Source organism: Pelophylax lessonae, assembly GCF_965119305.1.
Source record: "Pelophylax lessonae genome assembly, chromosome: 8".
NCBI lineage: Eukaryota > Metazoa > Chordata > Amphibia > Anura > Ranidae > Pelophylax > Pelophylax lessonae.
In genome coordinates, this window is record NC_138775.1 from 17,470,099 (window position 1) to 17,480,461 (window position 10,363).

A 10,363-nucleotide genomic window follows, 5' to 3' on the forward strand; every position below is an offset into this window, starting at 1 on the left:
GGGGACTTGGGGACTAAAAACATAAAAGCACAATACACGTTAGGAGGGGAACCCTTGGGGGAATCAAAAATGGAGAAGGATCTGGGAGTCTTGGTTGATGATAGATTAGGCAACAGCATGCAATGTCAAGCGGCAGCTGCCAAAGCCAGCAGAATATTGGCATGCATAAAGAAAGGGATGTATTCCAGAGATAAGACTATAATCCTTCCACTTTATAAAACTCTGGTCCGACCGCATCTGGAGTATTCTGTCCAGTTCTGGTCGCCAGTCCTCAGGAGGGATGTGTTGGAGCTGGAGAGAGTCCAGAGAAGGGCAACTAAACTAATTAGGGGATTGGAGGACCTTGACTATGAAGAGCGTCTACAATCGCTCGATTTATTCTCCCTGGAGAAGAGACGTCTGAGGGGGGACATGATAGCAATTTATAAATATCTTAATGGGGATCCCAGCTTAGAAAAAAAGCTGTTCATTCGAAGGGATTGCATGAGGACTCGAGGGCATACAATGCGATTAGAGGAGAAGCGTTTTAACCTCAGGCAACGTGGGGGGTTCTTTACTGTTAGGGCTACAAGATTGTGGAATTCTCTACCACAAGAGGTGGTTTCTGCGGGTAGTACGGTGGCTTTCAAAAGACTCTTAGACTTACATCTCAAGGATCAGAACATTCAGGGGTATGTGAGATGATTACAGCCACACACACCTACACAGGTTGAACTGGATGGACTATTGTCTTTATTCAACCTCACCTACTATGTAACTATGTAACTATGTAACATTCCACGTTCCTCCCAGTCCCTGAAGCAGTGGTCTGTGGTCCCAGGGAAACATTTATACTAGTGATCGACCGGTATCGTTTTTTCGTTGCCGATACCGATATTTTGGCCATTGGATATCAGTATCGGCCGATATTGGCCTATATTTTTGTACATTTTAAAAATTTTATTTTTTCTATTTTCAGCACTTGACAGGTACTGTTGTGGAGGGATCTGGGGGTCTAAAAGACCCCAAACCCCTCCTCTGCACTTAAAAGCATTCAAAATGCCAAGTTTGGCTGTTTTGAATGCTGTCATTCTTTTGAATCCGGCGCCAAGTGTCATGATGTCATGACATCACTTCCAGGATTTTACATGGAGACCCGATCAGAGCTGAATGCGGCTTTGATCGGGTCTTCGGCGGCCATGCAGGCTGGTTGTCCGGGTCTCCCGCTGGGACGGAAGGCGGCGGGAGGAGGGGGGAATCCCCTCCCGCTCCTTGTAATGACAGCCGAGCGGCTTCTCAGCCGCATCGGTTGTCATTACAAGACAGCCGACCATCAGCTATGGCCGCCGGTACCGGGGTGATGCCTCCGATACAAGCCCTTTCCGAAATATTGGCTACCTTGGATTCAGATATATCGGGGAAAGTGCATATCGGCCCCCGATATATAGGCTATGCCGATAATCGGTCGGTCCCTGATTTATACAATGCCAATGGCATATGATAAAATTCGGTCAAGATCTTGAAATTGTTCTCTTGTATCCACATACAGATAGACAATGTCAGTGCAAAACGGATAATAATTCTGTTGTTCTCCCACTTTTTTAAATGGGGCAATTTGAAGTCAGCTGGTGGTGAGACCATGAGGTAATACATCTAAGAGTGTGTGGTAGTATACCATGATCAGAACAGAGTTCTTTAAAAGCAGTTAATGTATGTTGGAAGGGGTCCGGAGGTTCTAGAGAGCTAAAGAAGTGTTGAAGCTATAAACCCCTTTAAAAGATTTTTATTTGCCACCAGCCAATGTGTTTTGGGGGCTTAGCACTCCTCCATCTGGGCTAAGCCCCTGAAATACATTGACTGTTACAAAATAGATATAATAAATAATAAATAACAGAATAAAACAGGCTAGAAAGAACAAAATAGACAAACAGAATAGAAGAGAACAAAAAATAAAGGAATAGAAAAGATTAGAACAGAATAGAAAATAAAATAATATAATAAAATATAAAAAAAAAGAATAAAAAAAAAATAGATTAGAAGAGAAAAGAATAGAATAGAACAAATATAGCTGTCTTACGAAATTAAAATTTTGAATTAGAGTTTTGACTGGATTTAGAAAATTTGATTTATTTTATTTTGATCAAAATTTGATTTTGATTTGATTTTAGAAAATTGGATTTGGGAAAAAAAAAAGAAATAACCAATATATGAAACAAATCTGAATATAGGAAACCAATGCTGAATGAATTATTCTAACATAATGAATATGAGGAAACTAAATTGTTAACTTAACGAATGAATCCGAAGTGAAACAAATGTTTTCGTTATGCACATCTCTAATCACTGTTCTCTTCGCTCTAGTAGCAGATTGTTTCTCCATATGGGTTTTCACCTCACCCATTTACTTGCTCCTAATTGTAGTAATGTATTGCGTATCTATAGCTTTGAAAAATTATGCTTTGTACATGTGGCCTTGGTGTAAGTGTGTGCATATTTTTTAATGTTTTCTTTTTATCTGTTGGATACTATACTTCTTGAATAAAGAATTAAAATATATATATATATATATATATATATATATATATATATATAAATATATAATTTTTTTTAAGGACTATACAAGCTGCTGTGGAGCTTCCATCCTTTCAAAAACTTTAGTAAACTCCTTTTGGGGTCCACCAAGACCCTACAGTTGCTGGTGAGCAGCCTCTAGGACCATTAACCGCCCATTGCGTTATACGCATCCCCATATGGTTCAGCGCTCCTACATCACAAAGATTGGCAAAGCCATTTAACATTTACTGTATATTGGAGCATTTCTCAAAACATCTGATGATCCTGGCCCCTGGGGACTGGAGTTGGACATCCAGTCCCTAAACGTATTGGGTATTTCATAGGTTCTGTCCAGCAAACCATACTCTATTTTCTAGTTGTAGGAACTATCATGATGTTCTTCATCTTTTCCTAAAAGAGTATAAATGCAGGACATGTGCATAATATGAACACAAACTAGCTTCATATCCTATGCTGTAATATGATTTCCACCAGTAAAGTGGGTCCTACAGTATGCTCCAGTGATTGCCACATTGTGATTACATTACAAGACCCTGTGTTCTTTGATGCCACCAGGCATGTGACTTCTTTCTTGGTCGCGTGTTGCTTTGAAAGAAAGCTGGGCTATTTTGATTGATATGCCCCGTGTCCCTCTACTTTCTATCATCCTTGATGTCCCAACAATGCAGAGATGTTACACATCATAGAAACAGACTGACACTTTTTAACTGTAGTGATAGCATTACGAAAAACAAAAGACAACACGATAAGTAAGGTGCCTCTTGTACAAGTCATGATAGGCAACCACTAACTTGTAGAATCTATGACACAAAGTGAATGTATTTCTTTCTCCAGCACTGTCAGTATTACCAGTCTAACTTACAGGGCTGGCAGCGGGCATTGGATGAAGATCTTATTACGATTATTTGTTCCAGCTGTCGGAGAAGAAGAGAATTGCGTGTAGCGGAATATTATTATCCATGTCTGTCTTGTAGCCTCCATGTCCCCAGAGGTTTATTTTTGTCTTTGTGCTGTTGTCTGTGCTCCCGTTAGTACAGGGGCCTGTCTATCCTTGTCTGTCAGTGTCGCTCTTCCTCCCTCAGTGTCTGTTTCCTGGCATTTAGCCCTTCAGGTTCCCAGTTATAAGCGGTATTAGATATGACGTGGTCTTCTGTCCACTGGATTTTATAGCTCTATCCCAAGCTTGGGGACATTAAAAAAATGGGTGCTTTTTATCCTGTCCTGCACGTAAACACCTCTCCAGTTTGTAAATAAAGACACTCCTTAGGTCAATACCGTTGATTTAGACCCCGTTCAGACAGGGGCGACGCGACTTGCTGGGGCGACCTGTGAAGTCGCAGTGCACAGCGTGCACCGTGACCTCAGCGCGACATGCACGGACTTCATATTCATATCAATGCAAGTCGCCTCCAGGTCACCCCAAAGTAGTACAGGACCCTTTTTCTAAGTCGGAGCGACTTGTGTCGCTCCTATTAGAATGGGTCCTGTGCTAATCAATGGCAGGCGACCCACCGCGACTTGTCAGGCGACCAAGTTGCCTGACAAGTCGCGCTAGTGTGAATGGGGACTAAAAAAAAGCTTTCCATGCATGGCAGCTGGTTTGTGATACAGTTTTGGCAGTGACATTCAAGTTCCGACACCTCAGAATTCAAAGCAACTGTTGGAGGGCTCTAAATCTAATCAAACCCCTACAGCCAGTCCCAGAATAGGACAGCCCAAGTATCAGGTATACGTGTCTTAAGCGACTGTTCTTCCAAGGTTTGAAGCCATTTTTTAGTTTACTATCTCATTGGGGTCCTCTGAAGCACATTTTCAGTGATTAGATTCTATCCTCTTTAGAGGTCATCACTCTGGAACCAAGTTACACCTTCTTGAAAAAACACCTTCTATTTGACAACTAGGACTAAGATTGCTGGAGGGAACGTTGGGCCTATACTCAAGTGTTTACCTTTTGTGCATGAGAAAATGAAAAAATATATAATAACACTTTTACATATGAAACATTCAGTGTTTCACATTATCCAGGCCTCCAATTTGTAGCTGTGCTGTGCCAGTCCTTTGTGTTAGTTGTACCTGTGACCCTTCTGTATGCTGTGGCATGTATTTGTTCCTTGTCTGCTTGTGGCTGCTGTGCTTTTCTGTTTTGCATTTGACTCCATGTATCCTAAGTCTTATCTTACTGCTTTTCTAGGATGTCACTTCAAAGGCAGAATCAGGTTCCTAGATGTATAAAAGCCTTCATGGGAACCTCCAAAGCTCTAGAATAAGAGTTAACGAGCTGCATAAAGTAACCCAACCAAAAAGTTTCAAATGGTTTACCAAATCTGTAACAACACTTATTAGAACCTCCATTAGCTTTTTATTGGTGTGTGGGAATCTCATTGGGAAGATTTTTCCATCATTTCCTGTCCTAGTGACAAAGATGACAGAACGAAAGGGGAAATCCATTGAACAAGGACACAGGCCACAATAAAAACAAAAAGCCAACAAAGTTTCTAGCCTAAAAGTATTTTCTTTTTGCTGTTGTGTCCTCATTGGGAAGATTTTCTCCTTACTAATGCCTCGTACACACGCAACGATTGTTGGCCGACCGATCGGCCGTCTTTTGTCCAGTGTTGTTGTGTTGGTTGAAATGTGCTCTAGACTGCACACGAATTTTCTCAGCCAACAACAACCAACTTCAGAAGTGATGTCATGTGATGGTTAACTTTCCCTGTGTTTTTTCTTCTCTGAGCATGCCCAGTCTTGCTCATCTGATGTTTGTCTGCCGAAATCTGTACTGACTGACGAAAAATCGGCCGCTGTGGTGACAGGCAACAAAAATTTTATAGCATGCACACCAGATTTTGTTCGGCCGAAAAGCCGACAATTGGCCGATCGGACGTTGGCCGAAAATTCACGGCCAACAATCGGTGCATGTGTACGAGGCTTAACAATATTGTCACCATGACAGGAAGGGAGGGGGAAATCTACCGACACACACAGACAGCATACTACAATAGACCTAACAAAGGTTCCAAGTCTTCCACAGTCTTAATAACATTTTTATTTCCTGGAGTTCCACTTGAGATACCAGGACACATAGCACTTTGAAGAATAAAGCATGTTTATTAGTAACTGAAAGATTTTACAAAGAGCCATTATACATGTATTTCTTTATTAAAATGAGCCTCTTGCTTTCCTCAGGACGTTGAGAGAAAAGCATTTCATGTCCTTGTTTTCTGATTTCAATGAAAGCTGCCCCCCATATTGGACATCTCTCCATTCTTGGACTCATCAGCCATGCCAGTGTTGTTCTCTGCTTTTCCTGTCTGCAGTTTTTTCTGCTCCATTAGAGTGTATTCTTTTGTTGAATTTGAAAATGGTTTACCACGGCCAAAAAAAAAGAGGCAAACTACCACCCCAGTCCACCAAAACCAAGTAGTATCATCGCCAAGAGTATTATGTATGGCGGCTTATGATGATCCCTTAAAAGATAAAAAAATTGATGGTCGCACTCTATGTCCATGGATTATATCTGTTTTTTTGTAATAACCAGTTGTGTGACGTGTTTTATTATATAATTTTTTTTTTTTTTTTAGTCAAGTCATTTTCATTGAGTAGAAAAATGCTAAAGTTTTTTACATTTCAGTACAAAAATAAATGAAAGAAACACACAAAGAATCCAAGTGGGTTACATACAAGTTTCAAAGTAAACCCCTAAACCACCAACCCTCCAAATCCACCCCAGGGCCTCCAAACAGTAGAGACCTTGTACCCACCACAAATGTTGGCAACAATAAAAGTATAAACAAATGGCCATGTAAGCTCTCCCATGACACTGTATAAGTGAAGTCAAATCAAGACAATACAATAAACATATAATATACACCAATATGAAATAAAAGATACTCATATGCAACCCTCTAGGCTGAGGTTCCAGACAATTGTTTAGATAGCACTCAGCACGCCTGCCTATGTTGCCAAAGCCAGCAGAATATTAGCATGCATAAAGAAAGGGATGTATTCCAGAGATAAGACTATAATCCTTCCACTTTATAAAACTCTGGTCCGACCGCATCTGGAGTATTCTGTCCAGTTCTGGTTGCCAGTCCTCAGGAGGGATGTGTTGGAGCTGGAGAGAGTCCAGAAAAGGGCAACTAAACTGATTAGGGGATTGGAGGACCTTAATTATGAAGAGCGTCTGCATTCACTCGATATATTCTTCCTGGAGAAGAGACGCCTGAGGGGGGACATGATAGCAATTTATAAATATCTCAATGGGGATCTCAGCTTAGAAAAAAAGCTGTTCAGTCGAAGGGATTGCATGAGGACAAGAGGGCATACAATGCGATTAGAGGAGAAGCGTTTTAACCTCAGGCAACGTGGGGGGTTCTTTACTGTTAGGGCTACAAGATTGTGGAATTCTCTTCCACAAGAGGTGGTCTCTGCGGGAAGTATGGTGGCTTCCAAAAGACTCTTAGACGTACATCTCAAGGATCAGGACATTCAGGGGTATGTGAGATGATTACAGCCACACACACCTACACAGGTTGAACTGGATGGACTATTGTCTTTATTCAACCTCAACTACTATGTAACTATGTAGCATTTCATCTACTATTGAAAATGTTACAAAACACGCTTTATCTCTCCTAGAACAGTAGGCCAAATAACAAAACAGGTTGACCTCAGTCTACAGCTAAGACCAGCCATACACGGTTCGAATCTCAGCCGGTTCAGCAAGAACTGGCCATATTCGAACCGTTAATGGGCAGGCTCAATGTAAAAAGTTGATCAGTCGATCAACCAACTTGGGTACAACCAGCCTGCCGGATTCCCCTGTGATTATCAGTAGCGGCTGCCAGAGCCACTAGTGATAATCACTGTCTTCTCCCACAGGGATGGCTTCCCCGCCTCCCCGCGGGAGAAGATAATGGCCTGGCAGGAGGGCTTCCCGCATAAACACTATCTCTGTTGACAGTTAAAGACCCATCCACTATTATCCTCCATCCACCTTGGTTTTGGTGGAGTAGGTGGTAGAGTGCCTTGTTTCTTTGCTCAATCTAGGGAAGGTAACCATAGAAGAGGTTTTTATGATCATCACAAACCCACCCCTTGGCCTCCTTTTGTACTGTTTACCATGGCCATGCACCACTAGCACTACCCCAGGATTAATTCCAGCTTCATCCATTTGGTATTGATCACAAAGACCCTTATGGTGGCCAATAATCCACGTAGACTTATAATATTTTAGACATGTGAAAGCACAACACTGAGCTGCCTTGTCCTCTGATGTTCTGAACTTGTGTTGCCTGTTCTGCCCTTTTCTAATAGCTGCTGTGCTGTGAGGCCTCTTACGACTCCTACCTTTCCATTCATAGTGTAGAAATGATGAGGCTTATCGCTTTTGTGTGTTTCATCCTCTTTTCTTTTTTTTTTCTTCTCCCAACTCCCTTCACACAGATCCGCGTCGTGAAGGCATTCCGTAGCTCTCTCTATGAAGGTTTAGAAAAACCGGACTCTCGAACTTCCATTCACAACTTCATGACCCATCCAGAGTTTAAGATAGAAGATTCTCAGCCTCACATCCCTCTAATTGATGACACAGATCTGGAGGAAGATCCTGCCCTGAAACAAAACTCTAGCCAGCCCCCTTCACCGAACAAGAACAACAATGCGGTTGACAGCGGGATAAACCTCACTACAGAGACCAGCAAATCAGCTACCTCTTCCAGCCCGGGGAGCCCCATTCACAGCCTGGAGACGTCCCTTTAGTGGGAGATGGCACTGCTTCCTTAATCACCAAAAACAAGGAATACTTGTGTCTGGCTCAGTAAGATGTTTTCACATTTTGGAGGCCCGGCAGAGGAAGCTGCGTGTCCAAGCAGTGCTGGCAGTGAGAATGTGGCGGGTTTTTCATGACGGCCTGATGCTGCTGCCTCCGGAAATAAAAACAGAAAGACAAACTAGGAAAAAAAACAAAAAAAAAAACAAAGACACTATCCAACCATGTTCCTGCATGAATGTACACTAACAATCCCTCCTTATACTGCTTTGATTTTTTTTTTTTTACATACACTTCTGGGACTTTCCTTGCACAGGGATGTGAAAGACAAGAAAGAGAAAGAGTTTTCCCCAGACAACAGTATTTATCTGGTTAACTGACACATGAGCCACAAAACTGCTAACAAGGCAAAGACCTCGTGCTCAGACCTTTCTAGTCAAATACTATTTTTTGAAGTTGCAAAGCTCGACTTGCACAGGGGATTTTACAGCACCCAAAATGACGAAGGAGCATATACAAAACATTTCTGTAGGAGAGGTGCGTGTGAGTGTGAGTGTGTGTGTGCGCGCATGTATGTACAGTATATATATATTTATATATACATACTGTATATATAAATCCCTTCATATGAGCCTGAGGAGAAAAAAAAAGTACATTGGCATATCTTCGCAGCCAGGGGTGGAAAATGACCCCATCCTTCCATATATTTTCTGTCTCTGAAAAAAAAAAATTGAAATATGTGTATAAACCCTTTATGCATGCATATGAGAAGGGGAAAACATTGTTCCCTTATGAGAAAATATGAGGTTAAAAGATATTTAAAAAAAAAAAAGACAAAAAAAATATATAATTATAATACTGCAAGCAGGGTGCACGAAAAGGTTATGTCTATTTCTATATACTGTGTGTAGTGGAGAACATGCACAAGGCATTCCACCCACTGGACCGTTTCCATGTGCAATGCGGCTGGACATTGCTTCATCAGACTAGCCAAGACCCACACTGACATGGCACAACCACCATGGAACTAGGACAGAGTAGATGTTATTGTAAAAACATTGATTGTTTTTACCATTATTTTTTTCCCCATTAGGGGTTACAATAGCAATAATTCCCTTTGTGTCTGACCGCCAAGGTTCTTACCTTGATGGGCTGCTACTACAACATGCTAATTATTTGCTTCTGTAAAAGCTACAGCTTGTTTTATTACATTCATTTTCTTTAGGGATCCCTAGACAGACGCCCTCAGAGAACACGATACTTTGGCAGGTTGCCTTATTTCAGTCTCAACTATTTATTATAGCGGTTTGTGTCCCAGGAAGAATGTAAGTTTACAGTCCCATGAAGACGCTATGGAGATTAAGACAAAGCGATGTGAAATCACAGTAACATTATCCATTGTGGGGACAGTCTGTTTAAATATTATACCAATTGTGCCCCCCAAAGTTCTTTTCTCCAAATTATGACAATAGGAAGCCTCCAAAGAAAGAGTACTTGGCAGCAAAATAGGAAGTCTCCAAAGAAAGAGCCCTTGGCAGCAGAATAGGAAGCCTCCAACGAAAGAGCCCTTGGCAGCAGAATTGGAAGCCTCCAAGGAAAGAGCCCTTGACAGCAGAATAGGAAGCCCCCAAAGAAAGAGCCCTTGGCAGCAGAATAGGAAGGCTCCAACAAAAGAGCCCTTGGCAGCAGAAAAGGAAGCCTCCAACGAAAGAGCCCTTGGCAGCAGAATAGGAAGCCTCCAAAGAAAGAGCCCTTGGCAGCAGAATAGGAAGCCTCCAAAGAAAGAGCCCTTGGCAGCAGAATAGGAAGCATCCAAAGAAAGAGCCCTTGGCAGCAGAGTAGGAAGCATCCAAAGAAAGAGCCTTTGGTAGCAGAAAAGGAAGCCTCCAAAGAAAGAGTACTTGGCAGCAGAATAGGAAGCCTCCAAATAAAGAGCCCTTGGCAGCAGAATAGGAAGCCTCCAACGAAAGAGCCTTTGGCAGCAGAAAAGGAAACCTCCAAAGAAAGAGCCAGTGGCAGCAGAATAGGAAGCCTCCAAAGAAA

At 41.9% G+C, this 10,363-nt stretch overlaps 1 protein-coding gene across 11 annotated transcripts in view; it reads left to right on the plus strand.

The window, feature by feature from the left end:
• The window catches only part of LOC309561739 (plasma membrane calcium-transporting ATPase 2), a 335,901-nt gene extending 327,371 nt beyond the window's left edge, over positions 1 to 8,530 (plus strand). For 8 of the 11 annotated variants that reach the window (XM_082265742.1, XM_082265743.1, XM_082265740.1 and 5 more), the window contains one exon: positions 7,999 to 8,530. In XM_082265742.1, the coding sequence (XP_082121868.1) occupies positions 7,999 to 8,310 (312 nt within the window). In that variant the 3' untranslated portion in view covers positions 8,311 to 8,530. The remainder of the gene's footprint in view (positions 1 to 7,998) is intronic. The other 3 variants (XM_082265747.1, XM_082265741.1, XM_082265749.1) reach the window with 2 other exon arrangements.
• Positions 8,531 to 10,363: the final 1,833 nt, after the last annotated feature.